This window comes from Eleutherodactylus coqui, chromosome 1 (genome assembly GCF_035609145.1).
Source record: "Eleutherodactylus coqui strain aEleCoq1 chromosome 1, aEleCoq1.hap1, whole genome shotgun sequence".
Taxonomy (NCBI): Eukaryota; Metazoa; Chordata; class Amphibia; order Anura; family Eleutherodactylidae; genus Eleutherodactylus; species Eleutherodactylus coqui.
The window spans coordinates 100,097,326-100,119,073 of NC_089837.1; the positions used below are offsets into that span (position 1 = coordinate 100,097,326).

Below are 21,748 nucleotides of genomic sequence, written 5' to 3' on the forward strand. Positions count from 1 at the left end.
TCTGCAGTCAAAGTTAGGGTGCGGGCAGACGAGCGTAGGCGTATTTACGTTCGCACGAGCGCAACGTATAATCGCCCGAGCGATCGTTTTTCACCGATCACGACCAGAGCTAGAAAGCGTATTTTCGTTTGTTCCTACTTTGCAAACGGTCTTTTCGGCGATCGAATATGCGTTGGCGCGTATTTCGGTCGCATATGTTCCGTTTTTTTTCGAATTGCCGTTTTTACGCGCAGTAAAATCGCCCATGTGAACGAATACATTCGAAACCATTGCCTCAGATGGTCACGTATATACGTTTGGTCGCAAAAACGCGCCGTTTATGCGCTCGTCTTCCCGCACCCTTAGTGCAAGGAAATGTTGCATCCTTGTATTACGGACCATTACTGTACTAATGTGGCAGATCCATTCTTTGACTATTCTGTTATCATGACCAAATCAATGACAGATACTTGTACCTAGAAATATTTTAACAGTGACACAATTTTCATCATTTAGCTTCAGTATGCAACAGGTTTGGGGTATGACACCGAATATGAAAAGACCACATGCAGCACAATAGTTACTGGATAGTTAACAGTTGTTATTTCTGGTATATAATCGTAATGCTAATTGTAATAATAACTAGTGTTATTCGTCGTTATCGACTGGTGGTTAAAATCAAGTTGATTTTTGCCGAATTAAATTGGGTCAGCCTGACCCAATTTTTGTCGAAAATCAAAGAAAAATCACTAGTCATAAATAGTATTGGGGATGATTATTAAGAACAAATCCACATAAACACAGAGAGAACATACAAACTCTCACTGCATATAATGTGTATGTTTTCTGTGGGTTTCTTTATAATAATGACCTTTATTTATATAGAATATATGTATTGCACAGCTGAAGAAGGAGGAGTTGGAAAAAGGAGGACGGAAAAGTACAGTGGCTCAGTGGTTACTGCTGTTGCCTTGGAGTGCTGGGGTCCAAAGTTGAAGCTAGGCCAAGGAAAACATTTGCATGGAGTGGATATAGATTGTGAGCCCTAATAAAGGTTATCATTATGAAAAAGAAACCCATGAAGATATTGTCTTTGGCAGAATTTACACCTAGGACCTGAGGGCTGTAAAGTAACAGTGCTAACCACATAGGAGGAGCTGTTTTTATTAGTCAACCTGATTTTTACTTCCATTTACTTTAATTGGAATTATGTGAAGAGCTGTGACCATTACCTATTGTATCCATTCTCTAGGTATCACCTATTTTAATTTTGCCTGTGATGATAATAAGATAACTACTGAGAAGTTTTCTCTACAGAACAGGATGTGTCGGACTATTATTAGGCTCTGTGGTCAGTGTGAAAAATGAAGAATTTTAGTTTAGTATTTTAGTTTCCATAGATCGGAACATTGAAAATAAAAAATAAAAAATCTGCCAAAAATGCTTAACAGTTCACAAATGGCTACTATTCAGTATTAATGAATGGTGTTTTAACAAAAAACATTCACTAGCAGAGGGAAAAATCCCCCACAGATACAAGGTTTTTAAAATCTTCGGCATCTATTTGTTGCAGATATATCCCCACAGATTTAATTTCAATGGAATGAGTGAAATTCATGGCTAAATCCGTAACTAAATTATGCGCAGATTTCGGTACAGAATTTATGTGGATTTATGGTGTAATTTTTAGGGCTTAAACAGACAAGTGTATATCACAATATGATCACTTTTGCAAAATTTTTTTGTGTAATGAATGAGTGTATATTGCGCTCGTGCCTGTGCAAATACAGAGCATATTTGCACAGGCACCACTCGTTCACAGGGGTAGGAGAATCACCCTGCCCTGATTTAAATGGCTAATTTGCCTAACACAGTAATGGTGAATATGGGTATGTGCATTGCTTAGCGCACACCCGTGTGGAAAGATGCATGTGTTTGTGCACCTCCCATAGCTCTCTGGGGGTCTTTGGTGCCCAAACATGCAGAAGATAGAGCAGATCCTATTTTTTAGGAGAATGAACCTATCTTTTAGTGAGAATGAACCCATTGACCCCGTTTTGTGGGAAGGATTTTCCTGTGTGCAAAAACAAGTGAAAACATGCTCGTCTGTTTAAGCCCTCACACTGTGTGTGAAACTAGCCCGTATCAGTTCATAGATCAGCATAGTTCTGACTCAGAACTGCAAGAAAATCTATAATGTAAAAAAAAATTAAATCTAAAGCAGAAGACTGAGCAGAGATAATCATCAACCAACAAGTCAGTTGACTAGACAACAATATGAAAATATCCATTGTGTTAACATTTTATTTCTAGATATTTTATCTTACTTTGTCTAGACAATATTTATGGTGTCTCCGGAAATGTACTCTTTGCAGTAATACATATTCTGTGAATTGTCTATATAATGTTCATGCTACTGCACTTCACTCCCTACAATGGACATGACTGATTACAGTGACCTAATGACCATATCGCATTGGATGATAAATATTGCTGAAAAATATTTAGGGGCACATTCACACTTGCGCTTGTGCTCTGGTGTCATTTCCATTGTTTGGTTCTGTCCATAAAAATGTCAGAACGGAGGGATCTGTGTGGCACCAGACAGATCCCATTGAGTATAATCTGGTCTGTCTGACTCCCGGCAGAAATTTCCCTACAGATTTGAAAGAAAAGAAAAAGTCACTGCCAAACTCCTCTGGGGCAGCTTATCTCCCATAAGAACAAATGATCCGGCATATTGAAATGCATATCTGGACTTCTTTACCGGAACATCTGCAATCAGGGGAAATGGGACACCTTCATATACAGTAGAGGGTCAGCTGATCTTGCCAAAATCAACAGGTTTGACCAATTATTGATCTAATTTGTATGACTGCCTTTACCCTACTCTGTACATACTGTAGCAAACATAAGCAGTTGTCATAAATGATCTAAGGGATGGAGAACCAATTATATTAGATACATGGGATGTTAGAGTAAAGTGTATACAGTTGGGGTTACATTGCAGAATTAGAAGACTGTTTTTGGAATGGGGGAATATTCTAGTCAAAAAGTACCACTGGTCAAAAAGTTTATACAGTTTCTCCTTAGCAATTTTCAATTGATGTGTGCTCAGCCATACTCATATGCACATTACTAGAGATGAGTGAACTGGAGCCGTAGAATCCAAGTTTGGGTCGAACCTTGCTAAAAGTGCAATTTGGGGAGAACCTGAACCTGAGACAGTTCATTTCTGCTGAAACGCAACAGTGCTAACAACTAAACCACAATGCTCTTTCTTCCTTCTCTAGATGGGGAGAAGAAACCTAAAGAGACCATACAGACTTTATGCTGATGCTGTCTTCGGTCAGATTTGAACCTAAGAATCCATGACAACAGTACTAACTAGTCAGACACCATGTTTCTTCTTCTTTGTTTCTTCTACATCTTCCTCTTGCTCCTTCTTTCTCTTTCTTCTTCTGGAGGAGGATGAGAAGGAGAAGGAGAAAGATAAGAGCTTCTTCTCCTTTTCCTCCTACAGAGGAGAATGTAGTAGAAGGTAGAAGGTTGGAGTTTAGCACTGTTGCCTTGCGGGCCTAGGTTCAAATCTGACTAAAGACAACATCTGCATGGAGTTTGCATGTTATCTTTATGTTTGGAGTTATTTTTGTGCAGAGAAGGAAAAAGAGGGATGGTCGTTTAGTATTTAGCACCATTGCCTTGCAGTGCTGGAGTCTAAGGTTCAAATCTGACAAAATACAGCATCTGATTGGAGTTAGTACATTTTCTTTGTGTTCCCTCTTTCCCTCTTCTGGAGAATAAGACAATGAAGAAAGGAAGCCAGTACTTAGAACTACGGCAGATAAATATCTTGATGCAGTTAAACCTCTGAGCTTTCTTCTTTGTCCTATTCTGTTTATTACCCATGCCGTGATATGGTCTCAGCTTTGGGCTCTCCCAAAGTGGATGTCCAATGTGATGGGCAGAGAATACATTTTCCTGTATGCTGATTGTGCTGTGTAGGGCCCTTTGGGATTATGGCACTTCCTTATTAAGGGATGCCTATACACCATATAATTTTTTTTTATTTTATCTCACTTCTTTTCTGGTCCTTATCCCGTTAGAAGTGCCATTCTCTTTTTTTTTCTTTTCCTCTTCCAGAGATGTAAGAAGTATGGGGGCTCAGTGATTAGCATTCATGTTTTGCAGTAATGGAGTCCTAGATTCAAATCTGACCAAGGACAAAATCTACATGGAGTTCTCCAATTCCACACAGATGTTGTACTTGGTCATATTTGAACCTAGGACCCCAGCACTGCAAGGCAACAGGGCTAGCCACTGAGCTACATGCATTACAGACCTACCACCACCAATGATAATTCAGTAAAGCAATCAAACTTTTGAAACTTTCGTTCAGCTCTATACATTACTATCAATTTCTAAGGCATTTCTAATTTCTCTTGAATATACATAGCACTTACCAGTGGTAGATGAAACAAGATTCAGCGTTTTTAAAGTCACAGCCATGTAATCACCGACCGGCATATTTCTGTGAAGATTTGCAAAAAGTTATCCACATGCATATAAGAAGCAGAGAGCATGGGTCTAATGTAGAAGCAATGTACTTTGGCTCCATTCTGTTTCTACAGCCAGCAGTGACCTGGAAAATCTCAGCACAAAGTTCAGTTTTAAGCTCTATTCACATTTACATCAGAGGTCTTTGCTCAGTGCCTCCCATGCAGATCCTGCATGAAATTCAGGACTTTTTTGTCTGGTAAAAATGCTGGATAGATTATAGCCAACTTTGCAAGTTCAGGCTGTGTAAGGATACAAGGGTTAAATTGTACAGATGAAATGTGATTTTGGTTGTCAGACACACTTCAGCAGATTTTGCATAAGTTTTGTAAAGCAAAACTCTAGCAGGTTTGTGGAGCAGCATGATACCCGGGCTGAGTTCAGTTTGGGATGGAGGGTGAAAGAAGCATCAGCCTAACAGCCCAGTGAGAAGACCAGAGAGAGATCCCTGTAAACGTCTGAGGAAAGAAGGTCAAGTCACGAGAAAATCTTCACCAACCCTGCCATGTGTGCAATGCTGATTTTTATTTTGTGCTAGTCCATGCTGTGAAGATAACTAGTATCATGAGCTCTGAGGAAAAGGAACAGAGCTGGAGTCAGACAGAGGATAGCGCTGCACAAGGATCCCTCTCTGTACACTGATTTCTAACCTCTGGTAGGAACAGTGCCAGTCAGCTACCATGTTGATAAATTGTCCCCACATGCGTCCTTTCAGGTACCGCGTGACGGAACTTTATCGTAAGTAACAACTGCATATTGTAATTCAATTTGAGTGGAGCCCCACAGGAGAAATTAATCCAAATTGGACTGTGCCTGTTAAAAATTGAATCAGGAACTGTTAGCAAATATATTCCCATTACCAACCAAGTAAGAGACATTCCCACGAGCATTATAGGCTGTAGTAAAGTTGCAGTAAAGTTTTAAAGTTGTTTCATGAAATTTCAGTGTCAGAAGTCAATTTTGCCCTCCGTATAACTGAAGCAGCTCGCTTGACAAAGGTACGGTGTGCAACCTGGGAACCTCAGGTTAGTGAAGCCACCCTGCTACATAACATAAGAACTACAACCCCTGCTAGCCTGCTGTATTAACTCCCGATGCACCACATCACTATCCTAAATTAGGTCACAAACATTTTCCAAGTGTATTTATGGCCTGTTCAGAAAGCAAAACGTCTGTGCTGGGTATTCTGACTTCATGCTCCATTTCAGGAGCAGGAAATGAGAATCCCCGTGGTTGAATAGTTTTGACTCTGGACAGAACCAAACAACGCCGGACAGACCACATTGACTATAATGGGGTCCGCCCACTATCCACCCAGCTGACCAGTTTTTGGATGGAAGAAAATGCATGTGCATAGGTCAGCGCAAAAAGGAGACAGCATACAATCTTGTGCAATTCTGCTGCTGTTAAAGAGGAGGAGGTAATCCTACATGATTTTGGCTCAGAAAGCTGAGTGGTGGAACATTTTATTTATATTTATTTGATGTCTATTTTTTTGACTCCATTCAAATTGTCTGCATCTGCTCCATTGACAAAAGTCATCATGCAGTTTGCATAAAGGACCCTTCACATGGGTCGGAATGAACCGCACGACGCACAAAGGCTGCAGACAACCTCCGGATTTTGATGCAGAATTGAAAATAGCTTAAAACAAGCCTGCAATTTCACATCAAAATCCACATTTAGACCTACAGATTTTGGTGTGGAATTCCGCCGGTGTGGATTTGGCTGCGCCCTGCGACATAATTCTGTCTTTGAAAGGTCCTGAAATGTTATATGGCATATCTTTGCATTTACTCATGATCAATGATGTATCTGATATTTTCTCCTTTTTGATCCTATTTGCATTTTGTTTATTTAGCATCTGAAAATCCTAATAAAAATCTATAGGGAAAAAAATAGGTGGAAAAAAATAGATGAAGAAAAACTCTTAAATTTATTGTTTTTTAATTCTTAAACCCAGACAAATAATTTGAAGCAAAGTAAAACAAAAAGTCAAAAGAATGTTTGCATATGTCTAGAGATGAGCGAGCGTACTCGTTCGAGCTTGATGCTCGTTCGAGTATTAGGGTGTTCGAGATGCTCGTTACTCGAGACAAGCACCACGCGGCGCTCGACTCCATTACATTTCCTTCCCTGAGAAATTTGCGCGTTTTTCTAGCCAATAGAAAGACAGGGAAGGCATTACAACTTCCTCCTGTGAAGTTCCAGCCCTATCCCACCCCCCTGCAGTGAGTGGTTGGCGAGATCAAGTGCCCCCCGAGTATTTAAATCTGCTCCGCCCGTGGCTCGCCACAGATGCACGCTGAGAGACATTAGGGAAAGTGCCGTCCTGCTATAGCTGCTATAGGGAGAGTGTTAGGTGTTATTTTAGTCTTCAAGAACTCCAACGGTCCTTCTTAGGGCCACATCTGACCATGTGCAGTACTGTTGAGGCTTCTTTTAGCAGTTTTGCACAATTTTTTTTTTTTTGTATATCGGGCGTGCAGACCATAGCGTCCTCAGTCTGCAGTCATTTTACAGAGTATAGGGGCAGTACTGGTGAGGCAGGAAAACAGGTATACAGGCTATATAGGCAGTGGGCTTTTTCAAAAAAGTTGGAAAAAAAATCTTTGGGCTGTCTGTGACCGTGTTCAGTTTACTGCGTGTCTGCTGGGGGTAGTAGTCGCTCAGTATTACCCAGCTAGGTGTTACTGCAGCCTTGCGCATATTTTTTTCTGGCTGCACTGTGCTTTCAATAACCACAGTCATCCTCTAACAGGGAAATCCATATACAGGCTATATCACAGGCAGTGGGCTTTTTCCCAAAATTGGAAAAAAATACTATATTTGGGCTGCCTGTGACCGTCTTCAGTTTACTGCGTGTGTGCTGGGGGTAGTAGTCGCTCATTATTACCCAGCTAAGTGTTATAGCAGGCTTGTGCATAATTGTTTCCTGGCTCTGCTGTGCGTTCCGTAAGCAAAGTCAGCCTCCAACCACAGGCCAATATGCGGCACATTTAATTACAGTGTTCTGTTTCTGCTCTACTCGTAATACACCATGCTGAGGGGTAGGGGTAGGCCTAGAGGACGTGGACGGGGGTGAGGACGCAGAGGCCCAAGTCAGGGTGTGGGCACCGGCCGAGCTCCTGGTCCAGGTGTATCGCAGCCGACTGCTGCGGGATTAGGAGAGAGGCAAGTGTCTGGGGTCCCCAGATTCATCTCACAATTATTTGATCCATGCGATAGACCTTTATTAGAAACTGAGCAGTGTGAGCAGGTCCTGTCGTGGATGGCAGAAAGTGCATCCAGCAATCTATCGACCACCCAGTCTTCTATGCCATCCACTGCTGCAACTCTGAATCCTCTGGCTGCTGCTCCTCCTTCCTCCCAGCCTCCTCACTCCATGAAAATGACACATTCTGAGGAGCAGGCAGACTCCCAGGAACTGTTCTCGGGCCCCTGCCCAGATTGGGCAGCAATGCTTCCTCTCCCACCGGAGGAGTTTCTCGTGACCGATGCCCAACCTTTGGAAAGTTCCCGGGGTCCGGGGGATGAGGCTGGGGACTTCCGGCAACTGTCTCAAGAGCTTTCAGTGGGTAAGGAGGATGATGACGATGAGACACAGTTGTCTATCAGTGAGGTAGTAGTAAGGGCAGTAAGTCCGAGGGAGGAGCACACAGAGGATTTGGAGGAAGAGCAGCTGGACGATGAGGTGACTGACCCCACCTGGTTTGCTAAGCCTACTGAGGACAGGTCTTCAAAGGGGGAGGCAAGTGCAGCGGCAGGGCAGGTTGGAAGAGGCAGTGCGGTGACCAGGGGTAGAGGCAGGGCCACACCGAATAATCCACCAACTGTTTCCCAAAGCGCCCCCTCGCGCCATGCCACCCTGCAGAGGCCGAGGTGCTCAAAGGTCTGGCAGTTTTTCACTGAGAGTGCAGACGACCGACGAACAGTGGTGTGCAACCTTTGTCGTGCCAAGATCAGCCGGGGAGCCACCACCACCAGCATGCGCAGACATATGATGGCCAAACACCCCACAAGGTGGGACGAAGGCCGTTCACCGCCTCTGGTTTGCACCACTGCCTCTCCCCCTGTGCCCCAACCTGCCACTGAGATCCAACCCCCCTCTCAGGACACAGGCACGACCGTCTCCCGGCCTGCACCCATACCCTCACCTCCGCTGTCCTCGGCCCCATCCTGCAATGTCTCTCAGCGCAGTGTCCAGCCGTCGCTAGCGCAACTGTTTGAGCGCAAGCGCAAGTACGCCGCCACGCACCCGCACGCTCAGGCGTTAAACGTGCACATAGCCAAATTGATCAGCCTGGAGATGCTGCCGTATAGGCTTGTGGAAACGGAGGCTTTCAAAAACATGATGGCGGCGGCGGCCCCGCGCTACTTGGTTCCCAGTCGCCACTACTTTTCCCGATGTGCCGCCCCAGCCCTGCACGACCACGTCTCCCGCAACATTGTACGCGCCCTCACCAACGCGGTTACTGGCAAGGTCCACTTAACAACGGACACGTGGACAAGCACAGGCGGGCAGGGCCACTATATCTCCCTGACGGCACATTGGGTGAATTTAGTGGAGGCTGGGACCGAGTCAGAGCCTGGGACCGCTCACGTCCTACCCACCCCCAGAATTGCGGGCCCCAGCTCGGTGCTGGTATCTGCGGCGGTGTATGCTTCCTCCACTAAACCACCCTCCTCCTCCTCCGCAACCTCTGTCTCGCAATCAAATCAGCAGCAGCATGTCGCCAGCAGTCGGTGTTGCGCGGCGTGGCAGCACAGCGGTGGGCAAGCGTCAGCAGGCCGTGCTGAAACTACTCAGCTTAGGAGAGAAGAGGCACATGGCCCACGAACTGCTGCAGGGTCTGACAGAGCAGACCAACCGCTGCCTTTCGCCGCTGATCCTCCAACCGGGCATGGTCGTGTGTGACAACGGCCGTAACCTGGTGGTGGCTCTGCAGCTCGGCAGCCTCACCCACGTGCCATGCCTGGCCCACGTCTTTAATTTGGTGGTTCAGCAGTTTCTGAAAAGCTACCCACACTTGTCAGACCTGCTCGGAAAGGTCCGCCGGGTCAGTGCACATTTCCGCAAGTCCAACACGGACGCTGCCACCCTGCGGACCCAGCAACATCGGTTTAATCTGCCAGTGCACTGATTGCTGTGCGACGTGCCCACACGGTGAAACTCTACGCTCCACATGTTGGCCAGGCTCTATGAGCAGCGTAGAGCTATAGTGGAATACCAACTCCAACATGGGTGGCGTAGTGGGAGTCAGCCTCCTCAATTCTTTACAGAAGAGTGGGCCTGGCTGGCAGACATCTGCCAGGTCCTTGGAAACTTTAAGGAGTCTACCCAGATGGTGAGCGGCGATGCTACAATCATTAGCGTCACCATTCCTCTGCTATGCCTCTTGAGAAGTTCCCTGCAAAGCATAAAGGCAGACGCTTTGCGCTCGGAAACGGATGCGGGGGAAGACAGTATGTCGCTGGATAGTCAGAGCACCCTCATGTCTATATATCAGCGCATTGAGGAGGAGGAAGAGGAGGTGGAGGGGGAGGAGCCTGAGGAGGAGCAGGGGGAAGAGACAGCCGGGCCCACTACTGAGGGTACCCATGCTGCTTGCCTGTCATCCTTTCAGCGTGTATGGCCTGAGGAGGAGTAGGAGGAGGAGGAGGATCCTGAAAGTGATCTTCCTAGTGAGGACAGCCATGTGTTGCATACAGGTACCCTGGCACACATGGCTGACTTCATGTTAGGATGCCTTTCTCGTGACCCTCACGTTAGATGCATTCTGGCCACTACGGATTACTGGGTGTACACACTGCTCGACCCACGGTATAAGGAGAACCTTTCCACTCTCATACCCGAAGAGGAAAGAGGTTCGAGAGTGATGCTATACCACAGGACCCTGGTGGACAAACTGATGGTAAAATTCCCATCCGACAGCGCTAGTGGCCGAAGGCGCAGTTCCGAGGGCCAGGTAGCAGGGGAGGCGCAGAGATCAGGCAGCATGTACAGCGCAGGCAGGGGAACACTCTCCAAGGCCTTTGACAGCTTTATGGTTCCCCAGAAAGACTGTGTCACCGCTCCCCAGTCAAGGCTGAGTCGGCGGGAGCACTGTAAAAGGATGGTGAGGGAGTACATAGCCGATCGCACGACCGTCCTCCGTGACGCCTCTGCTCCGTACAACTACTGGGTGTCGAAGCTGGACACATGGCCCGAACTCGCGCTGTATGCCCTGGAGGTGTTGGCTTGCCCTGCGGCTAGCGTCTTGTCAGAGAGGGTGTTTAGTGCAGCAGGGGGAATGATCACGGATAAGCGTACCCGCCTGTCAACCGACCGTGCCGACAGGCTTACACTCATAAAGATGAACAAAGCCTGGATTTCCCCAGACTTCTCTTCTCCACCAGCGGACAGCAGCGATACCTAAACAATACATAGGCTGCACCCGCGGATGGAAGCATCGTTCTCTATCACCATAAAAAATGGGGACCTTTTAGCTTCATCAATCTGTGTATTATATTCATCGTCCTCCTCCTCCTCCTCCTCCTGAAACCTCATGTAATCACGCCAAACGGGCAATTTTTCTTAGGCCCACAAGGCTCAGTCATATAACTTTTGTAAACAATGTTTATACGTTTCAATTCTCATTAAAGCGTTGAAACTTGCACCTGAACCAATTTTTATTTTAACTGGGCTGCCTCCAGGCCTAGTTACAAATTAAGCCACAGTAACCAAAGCGATTTATGGGTTTCACCTGCCCTCTTGGTTGGGCATGGGCAATTTTTCTGAGGTACATTAGTACTGTTGGTACACCAATTTTTTTGGGCCCTCGCCTACAGTATAATCCTAGTAATTTTTATGGGCTTCGCCTGCACTCATTGTACAGCAAGGTGTGTGGGGTTGGCCTACAGTTTTGCTACATAAATGTAACTGGGGCCTTGTCTATACTGCAACTACAGAAATGTGAAAGAGACTGTTATCTCCCTAAACTGCTGCAACGGGAATGTTACTGTGGCCTGTCTTGACTGCTACTACTACTGAAATGGAACTAATACTGTGCTCCCCCTATACTGCTGCTTCGGAATTGTTACTGGGGCCTGTCTTGACTGCTACTATTACTGAAATCAAACTAAGACTGTGCTCCCCCTATACTGCTGCTAGTGATATGTTACTGGGGCCTGTCCAGACTGCTACTACTACTGAAATGGAACTAATACTGTGCTCCCCCTATACTGCTGCTAGTAATATGTTACTGGGGCCTGTCTAGACTGCAACTACTACTGAAATGGAACTAAGACTGTGCTCCCCCTATACTGCTGCTAGTGATATGTTACTGGGGCCTGTCTAGACTGCTACTATTACTGAAATGGAACTAATACTGTGTTCCCCCTATACTGCTGGTAGTGATATGTTACTGGGGCCTGTCTTGACTGCTACTACTACTGAAATGGAACTAATACTGTGCTCCCCCTATACTGCTGCTAGTGATATGTTACTGGGGCCTGTCAAGACTGCTACTACTACTGAAATGGAACTAATACTGTGCTCCCCCTATAGTGCTGCTAGAGATATGTTACTGCGGCCTGTCTAGACTGCAACTACTACTGAAATGGAACTAATACTGTGCTCCCCCTATACTGCTGTTAGTGATATATTACTGGGGCCTGTCCAGACTGCTACTACTACTGAAATGGAACTAATACTGTGTTCCCACTATACTGTTGTTAGTGATTTGTTACTGGGGCCTGTCTAGACAGCTACTACCACTGAAATGGAACTAATACTGTGCTCCCCCTATACCACTGCTTCGGAATCATTACTGGGACCTGTCTTGACTGCTACTATTACTGAAATGGAACTAAGACTGTGCTCCCCCTATACTGCTGCTAGTGATATGTTACTGGGGCCTGTCCAGACTGCTACTACTACTGAAATGGAACTAATACTGTGCTCCCCCCTATACTACTGCTAGTATTATGTTACTGGGGCCTGTCCAGATTGCTACTACTACTGAAATGGAACTAATACTGTGCTCCCATATAGTGCTGCTAGTGATATGTTACTGGGGCCTGTCTAGACTGCAACTACTACTGAAATGGAACTAATACTGTGCTCCCCCTATACTGCTGCTAGCGATATGTTACTGGGGCCTGTCCAGACTGCTACTACTACTGAAATGGAACTAAGACTGTGCTCCCCCTATACTGTTGCTAGTGAATTGTTACTGGGGCCTGTCTAGACTGCTACTACTACTGAAATGGAACTAATATTGTGCTCCCCCTATACCGCTGCTTCTGACTCATTACTGGGGCCTGTCTTGACTGCTACTATTACTGAAATGGAACTAAGACTGTGCTCCCCCTATACTGCTGCTAGTGATATGTTACTGGGGCCTGTCCAGACTGCTACTACTACTGAAATGGAACTAATACTGTGCTCCCCCTATACTGCTGCTAGTGATATGTTACTGGGGCCTGTCCAGATTGCTACTACTACTGAAATGGAACTAATACTGTGCTCCCCCTATACTGCTGCTAGTGATATGTTACTGGGGCCTGTCCAGACTGCTACTACTACTGAAATGGAACTAATACTGTGCTCCCCCTATACTGTTGCTAGTGATTTGTTACTGGGGCCTGTCTAGACTGCTACTACTACTGAAATGGAACTAATACTGTGCTCCCCCTATACCGCTTCTTCGGAATCATTACTGGGGCCTGTCTTGACTGCTACTACTACTGAAATGGAACTAATACTGTGCTCCCCCTATACTGCTGCTAGTGATATGTTACTGGGGCCTGTCCAGACTGCTACTACTACTGAAATGGAACTAATACTGTGCTCCCCCTATACTGTTGCTAGTGATTTGTTACTGGGGCCTGTCTAGACTGCTACTACTACTGAAATGGAACTAATACTGTGCTCCCCCTATACCGCTGCTTCGGAATCATTACTGGGGCCTGTCTTGACTGCTACTATTACTGAAATGGAACTAAGACTGTGCTCCCCCTATACTGCTGCTAGTGATATGTTACTGGGGCCTGTCCAGACTGCTACTACTACTGAAATGGAACTAATACTGTGCTCCCGCTATACTGCTGCTAGTGATATGTTACTGGGGCCTGTCCAGATTGCTACTACTACTGAAATGGAACTAATACTGTGCTCATCCTATACTGCTGCTAGTGATATGTTACTGGGGCCTGTTCAGACTGCTACTACTACTGAAATGGAACTAATACTGTGCTCCCCCTATACTGTTGCTAGTGATTTGTTACTGGGGCCTGTCTAGACTGCTACTACTACTGAAATGGAACTAATACTGTGCTCCCCCTATACCGCTGCTTCGGAATCGTTACTGGGGCCTGTCTTGACTGCTACTATTACTGAAATGGAACTAAGACTGTGCTCCCCCTATACTGCTGCTAGTGATAAATTACTGGGGCCTGTCTTGAGTGCTACTGTAACTGAAATGGAACTAATACTGTGCTCCCCCTATACTGCTGCTAGTGATATGTTACAGGGGCCTGTCTAGACTGCTTCTACCACTGAAATGGAACTAATACTGTGCTCCCCCTATACCACTGCTTCGGAATCATTACTGGGGCCTGTCTTGACTGCTACTATTACTGAAATGGAACTAAGACTGTGCTCCCCCTATACTGCTGCTAGTGATATGTTACTGGGGCTTGTCCAGACTGCTACTACTACTGAAATGGAACTAATACTGTGCTCCCCCTATACTGCTGCTAGTGATATGTTACTGGGGCCTGTCCAGATTGCTACTACTACTGAAATGGAACTAATACTGTGCTCCTCCTATAGTGCTGCTAGTGATATGTTACTTGGGCCTGTCTAGACTGCAACTACTACTGAAATGGAACTAATACTGTGTTCCCCCTATACTGTTGCTAGTGATTTGTTACTGGGGCCTGTCTAGACTGCTACTACCACTGAAATGGAACTAATACTGTGCTCCCCTTATACCACTGCTTCGACATCATTACTGGGGCCTGTCTTGACTGCTTCTATTACTGAAATGGAACTAATTCTGTGCTCCCCCTATACTGCTGCTAGTGATATGTTACTGGGGCCTGTCCAGACTACTACTACTACTGAAATGGAACTAATACTGTGCTCCCCCTATACTGCTGCTAGTGATATGTTACTGGGGCCTGTCCAGATTGCTACTACTACTGAAATGGAACTAATACTGTGCTCCCCCTATAGTGCTGCTAGTTATATGTTACTGGGGCCTGTCCAGACTGCAACTACTACTGAAATGGAACTAATACTGTGCTCCCCCTATACTGCTGCTAGTGATATGTTACTGGGGCCTGTCCAGACTGCTACTACTACTGAAATGGAACTAATACTGTGCTCCGCCTATACTGTTGCTAGTGATTTGTTACTGGGGCCTGTCTAGACTGCTACTACTACTGAAATGGAACTAATACTGTTCTCCCCCTATACCGCTGCTTCGGAATCATTACTGGGGCCTGTCTTGACTGCTACTATTACTGAAATGGAACTAAGACTGTGCTCCCCCTATACTGCTGCTAGTGATATGTTACTGGGGCCTGTCCAGACTGCTACTACTACTGAAATGAAACTAATACTGTGCTCCCCCTATACTGCTGCTAGTGATATGTTACTGGGGCCTGTCCAGATTGCTACTACTACTGAAATGGAACTAATACTGCGCTCCCCCTATAGTGCTGCTAGTGATATGTTACTGGGGCCTGTCTAGACTGCAACTACTACTGAAATGGAACTAAAACTGTGCTCATCCTATTCTGCTGCTAGTGATATGTTACTGGGGCCTGTCCAGACTGCTACTACTACTGAAATGGAACTAATTCTGTGCTCCCCCTATACTGTTGCTAGTGATTTGTTACTGGGGCCTGTCTAGACTGCTACTACTACTGAAATGGAATTAATACTGTGCAACCCTATACCGCTGCTTCGGAATCGTTACTGGGGCCTGTCTTGACTGCTACTATTACTGAAATGGAACTAATACTGTGCTCCCCGTATACTGCTGCTAGTGATAGTTACTGGGGCCTCTCTAGACTGCTACTACTACTGAAATGGAACTAATACTGTGCTCCCCCTATACTGCTGCTTTGGAATTGTTACTGGGGCCTGTCTTGACTGCTACTATTACTGAAATGGGCGGTTGAGCAGCATGTTACCCAGGAGAAGTGGCAGCGGAGTGTCATGCAGGCAGTGCTTGTGCTTTGTTGGAGGTAGTGTGGTGCTTAGCTAAGGTATGCCTTGCTAATGAGGGCTTTTCAGAAGTAACAATTGTTGGGGGGGGCACTTTTGCCGCTATTATGGCTTAATAGTGGGACCTGGGAACTTGAGATGCAGCCCAACATGTAGCCCCTCGCCTGCTCTATCTGTTTCTGTGTCATTCCCATCACTTTCTTAAATTTCCCAGATTTTCACAAATGAAAACCTTAGCGGAGCATAGATCCCATACAAAAATGCTCGGGTCACCCATTGATTTTAATGGGGTTCATTACTCGAAACGAACCCTCGAGCATCGCGGGAAGTTCGACTCGAGTAACGAGCACCCAAGCATTTTGGTGCTCGCTCATCTCTACATATGTCCTCAAATTTAAGGAAAAAGGTTGATTACACTATTGTGCTTTCCACAATGAAGGAAACAAGCTGCTACACAGTGGATTTTTCGATTCTTTCCATTCAGAGTTTAGCATAGTAGATTAAAACAAGTTTATGACTTTGTCTATTTTATGGACTCAGACTCCATAATCTGTAAACCGTCCATCAGGAAGTCCTCACAGTTTATTCTAGATACAGCTAATTTCAGGCAACATGTAAACAATCCTTACAATAACAAGGCATACGAATTAGAAGCCGATTTGGTTTGGGGGAATTTTTATTACTGAAATGTGATGATCCTTTCTGTAAAGGAATGATAAGATGGCAAGAAAGCCAACAGGGCAGAAGGTCTTGTCTGCCTGCATGGTGGTGTGGTTGTTCTTGTAGCACTGGCACCCTGGTACTGTAACTTTTAATGTTTTGTATTCTTGTCTCTACACAAGTAAAATATCATATAGACTTTATTTGTTATGATTTTATACTAATATACTTTTAAGCTTTTACCTTATTTTTATTATTTTAAACTATTGTACTTTAAAAAATCATTAATTTATCTTAGAATTGACTTGGCTGGAGGCATTGATCTTTTCATTAGGATCGATACTAGTGTTGCCCGTCATGATCGGCTGGGCGATAAAATTGGGCCGATTATAAAAATTGCCAACATATTGTCTCTCTGCTTTGGGTAGAAAGGACAATTGTGTTGACTTAGTGCTAGAGGTCTAGGTTTGAATCTAACCTTGATGGGGATTTGAACCAGGCACCCCAACTCTGTGAGGCAGTGGTACTAACCACTGGGCCAACACTACCTCCACTGTTGATTAAGGAGGTCAAATTAGAGAACACGATTGTTACTCCTATTGATTTTAATGGAAGCCGGAATCGGGAGTTCTAATTCACAACTATTTTAAAAATCAAGTCACTCCCAACTCAATTATTTCATGCGGTCCCCGCGGGAACCATGTTAAACAGTGTCCAAAGTTTGCACCCTTGGTGTTTGTTTGACTAATTAAAGTCAATAGTCCCATTCAGGGTTCTATCTGAGTAGAGTTTTTAGTGATTCATACAGACCCCTGAGAAGAAAAGCCACAGGAGCGGATTAAAGAGGTATTCTGGGCTTTTTTCACTGAATACCTATTCCGTGGATAGGTCATCAGTAATAAATGGATAGGAGTCCACTGCTTGGAACCACCATCCATCACCTGATCAACTGGCCCACTGTCACTGCAGTGGACAGGACATGCAAGATCAGTGGTCAGAGAAAGCAGGGGCAGCACCAGCTCTACTTCCATTAAACTCAATGATCACTAATGATGCACACCCTGCCCACTGAGGTGAAAGCATGCCGGACAATCAGTTGATGGATGGGAGTCCAAAGCAATGGACCCCCATCCATCAACTGCTGATGACCTATCCAAGTCCCCTTTAATTGCGGTGTGAAAGAGAATAAGAGACAGAGAAAAAAGAGATGCAAACTGAGTAAAGATGAAGGAAAGAAAGACCAAAACAGCAAGATAAAGCATAGAGAACAGAAAAAGGTTCAAGTATCTAACCCATTGAAGTCACAGATATGATCTCCGTTTGTAACTGTAATCTCCATCATAAAGAACAGCAAAGCAAATGCAATGTAATGCCTTTAATGAAGAACTCTCCAAAAAATAAAACTGTTACACTGTTTTCACCCTTAATCCTGTCTCCTGGAGTCTCTTACCGCCACCGAGCCATCTTCACTGAGATACCACATGTCAAGTCTTTGTCAGCACATGGTTAATTATTTGCTGCCGCCTGTACCCTGTTGGCAGTCCAGGACAAACGTGACATATTAATCGGTGCAAATAAAATGTGTTAGACGCAGTATGGATCCTGTTCAGGCACTTACTAATTAGGTTAGTGCCATATCTGTACAGGATCCAACGCCAACTCTGGTTCAGCAAGTGCTAGCATTATCGCAGCAAATGGCAGACATTATGCAGCAGCTGTCTGCCATTAAGTCTTTGACTGCAGCATTTACCTTGTCTGCACAATCCTAACCAAGGCTTGAGCTACCAGACCGGTTTTCTGGTAAACGTAGCGATTTTGTTTCTTTTCATAAAGCCTGCAAGTTATATTTTTGTTTAAGGCCAATTTCCTCAGGAAATGAGATCCAGCGTGCGGGCTTGGTTATCTCCCAGTTACAGGGAGACCTTCAGGCCTGGGCATTTTTTCTTTCTCCTGTTTCACCTGCTCTGTCTTCGGTTGACAGTTTTTTCTCAGCTCTAGGCTTGCACTACGATGATCCGGATCGTGTGGACCTCGCTGCAAGTAAAATCTTCATGATACTACAAGGCAATTGCCCGGTTGAGGACTACTGTGTGGAATTTCGGCACTTGGCAAATGAAATCCAGTGTAACGATCCAGCTTTGAGAAGCCAGTTTTGGTCTAATGCAGGTTGAAGAGTGCAATGGTTCATTATGCTACGCATTGGATGTTGGAGGATGCCATGGCCTTGGCGATTAGGGTTGATCGCCGTCTGCGGGAGAGAAAGTGGGTGACAATGTTTGAATCTCCTTCCTTATCGTCTACATTCCCTAAAGAGGTTGCGGATGAACCTATGAAGATAGGGACAGTCTCTATTAATAAAGCACGTAGGGATATTTGTCTAAAGAAAGGTTTGTGCTTTTATTGTGGGCGAGATGGGCCCTTTATTCGCAGTTGTCCAGTGAGACCCAGGAACAAGCAACCAGTTATTCAGTGGGATCCACAACTTCCTTGGTTGGCTAAGTCCAGGCAAAACGTCTCTGCTGGTGTTTGTCTGAATAGCGGGTCAGACATTAATGCGATAAATTCTCAGTTTGCCCTAAAAGCTGGTCTGAAGATAGAGACTCTCCCTAGCCCAATTTCAGTTACCACTGTAGACTCGTCCCCGTTACGTCTGAGACACATTGTTCCGGACGTACGTTTAAGGGTTGGGCAGTTTCATGTAGAAACTATAGCTTTGTATGTATATGAGGGCCTGCCTTCTGATATAATCCTTGAATTACCCTGGTTTAAGATTCATAACCCGATTGTAAACTAGGTTTCTAATGAGATTTCTGGGTGGGGAACCCATCTGTATACGGACTGGCATCACAAACTTGACAACTTTACCACCATACACTGCCCAACTTCATGGTTAGCACACAATGCCAAATTAGAACACCATTCATACTGCAGCGTTTTCCCGCAGGCGTGGTTTTGGACAGGAGGAGTAGCGGAGTAACTGCCGCTGCCATTGCTGTCACCCAAACTCCTCAGTCCAGCCGCTCAGTGCTGCTACACGTCCAGGTCCGAAATCCCCATGATTGTTTCCTCATGAAAAAAGAAGAGCTTGTACACTTTCCTGCAGATTCACTTTGGGGGGAGTCACACATACGCTCCACGTGGGTTTTCCCTCCCCTAGATTCTGACAATAACTGCCCAAAACGTGGAAGTCAGCTTTTGCGTTCCATTACAGTTTGCAGACTCTCGCAGAAAGAACGTTGCCTTGCTTCGCCGTCCAGGTTCAGGTCCTGGAACAATTGCAATCAGTAGGGATAACATCAGAAACATTTGAGCACAATCTTCCACATGGCTGCGGGACATCCAATTTTTCTGCTTGCTCTGATGATGGATTTCCGAGGATTTAGTGGAGCCCGTCACACGGTTTCCAACGCTTACTGGTGAACAAAAGGATGATTTTCGCTTGCAGAAACAACCTTTTTCCTTAAAATTCGAGGACACTTATGAATTATGTGCCCACTGGGTGGATCTTCACCAAACTTTCTTCTAAAATAACATTGTCAATAACAGAGTGGTAGACATGAAACTAAAGAACACAATATGCTCTTCATTGGCAGGCATTGTGTCTCATATCTCGCTAGCGATGTCAACAGCAGGATAAAAGCTTTTGAGACGCATTTAGCAAATCTATCTAACAGTAAGACCTCATCGTCCCTAACAACCAATCACAGCACAGTTTTCGTTGTACCTCATTAACTTGAGAAATGAAAACTGCGCTGTGATTGGTTGTTATGAATAACAGGGACACAGACAATTTTGGTAAAGAAAATGTTTGAGTTTCTGTTTCCATTTATATCACATTTTTGTATTGGAGTGTCATAAGTCAGTTATGAGGGTTTCACATCTGGGAGATCCTTTGTAATAACCCGGCATTTTACAGCAGCATTAATCATTTGTGCCACACCTTGTACCACACTGGCAACATTAGTAAAGACTTGCTTCTGTTTTTGAGGTTATTGCGTGGTAAGAGTAAAAGTGATACTCGTTGCTGATCTGAGATACTGAAACAGATCCAACAAGATTGGCTCGAGCAGGAAACATAGTGAAAGCAAGAAATTGTGCATGGTGGACTTCTTAGAGGTTGTTTAAATATCTACTATTAGGTGTCATATTGGAAAAAAGTATTATTGACCTATCTGACTTTTATCTGTATTAGGGCTTGTTCATACGAACGTATTTGTGCAGCATTTTAGGCGCATAATATGCAGCAATAGGAATCCATTGATTTCAAATGGGTCCATTCCCATTTACAAGTGTGTATATTTTCACAAGTTTGGTTGTGTGAAAAAAAAGCAGTATGTTGTATTTGGGTGCGTAGTAGGCAACAAAATAGGCCATTGAACTAAATGGGCCAACGCAAATATGCAGTGAGCCATTCTGTGTTGTTTTTTTTTTTGCACGTGTGAATATGCAGTGTATTTATGGGCACAAAACTTGCAGAAACAGCCGAAAAATACAGGTGAAGACCATGTCTATAATATTTAATTTCCAGCAGTATACAATATTACATGTTTTAGTCACAAACTACTTCAGAAGGGTCGTGATCCGGGGATTATTCTGATTGGCAGATTGGAGTTGGAAAGGAATTTTTTTCCCATGGGATCTTTTTCATACGGGTGATTTTATTAGCGGTTTTGCGTGCACAAAATCGCTTGTACAAACTGCATCTATTAAACCCATTTATTTCAAATGGTTTCCCTCACATGCAGTGCTTTTGCACCCACATAAAAAAATTTGCGACATGCTCTATTTTTGTGCTCAAATGCGCATTTGTTCTAAATGAAAAATCGCACACTGCACAATTTCGCTGTGTTAATCAATAACACTGGGGACTAATTAGGCTGGCCTGCTTACTTACTTAACTGACCTGCCTACTAAGTAGGCTTCCCCATCTGTTCAAACATGGCGTGGTTGTCTCGAGCCGATGTGAACAGGCCCAGCAGCGCATAAAAGTATAGTAAAGGAGTGTGGTTACGCTCGCCAGAGGACGTGATAGTGCTCCATTCAGAGATCAATTATGTCACACTCTCGCGAGCGTGAATACATCACGCTTATGTGCAGGAGCCCAACATGTTGAAAAATGGCTTCTATGTCATTGGAGTTTTTGCCTTTGGATTTACATTGGAGGCTAATAGGCTGAACTGGATGGACATATGTCTTTTTTCTGCCTAGCATACTATGTTACTATGATAATGAACTGTCACACTGACAGTAGTTTACAAAAAGTATCCTTCGCTTCCGTGTTTCTGACCAGCCTAGTACTTTATGCATAGCCTGAGCAACTAGACTTACCCC

The 21,748-nt window shown here is 44.8% G+C and overlaps 1 protein-coding gene across 1 annotated transcript in view; it reads right to left on the reverse strand.

Annotated features, from left to right (window-relative positions):
* Positions 1-21,748, reverse strand: part of LOC136610187 (G-protein coupled receptor 35-like) — a 60,686-nt gene that overhangs the window by 8,116 nt on the left and 30,822 nt on the right. Inside the window, exon 3 of the mRNA XM_066589430.1 lies at positions 4,443-4,510. Within this exon, the coding sequence (XP_066445527.1) occupies positions 4,443-4,506 (64 nt within the window). The 5' untranslated portion in view covers positions 4,507-4,510. The remainder of the gene's footprint in view (positions 1-4,442; positions 4,511-21,748) is intronic.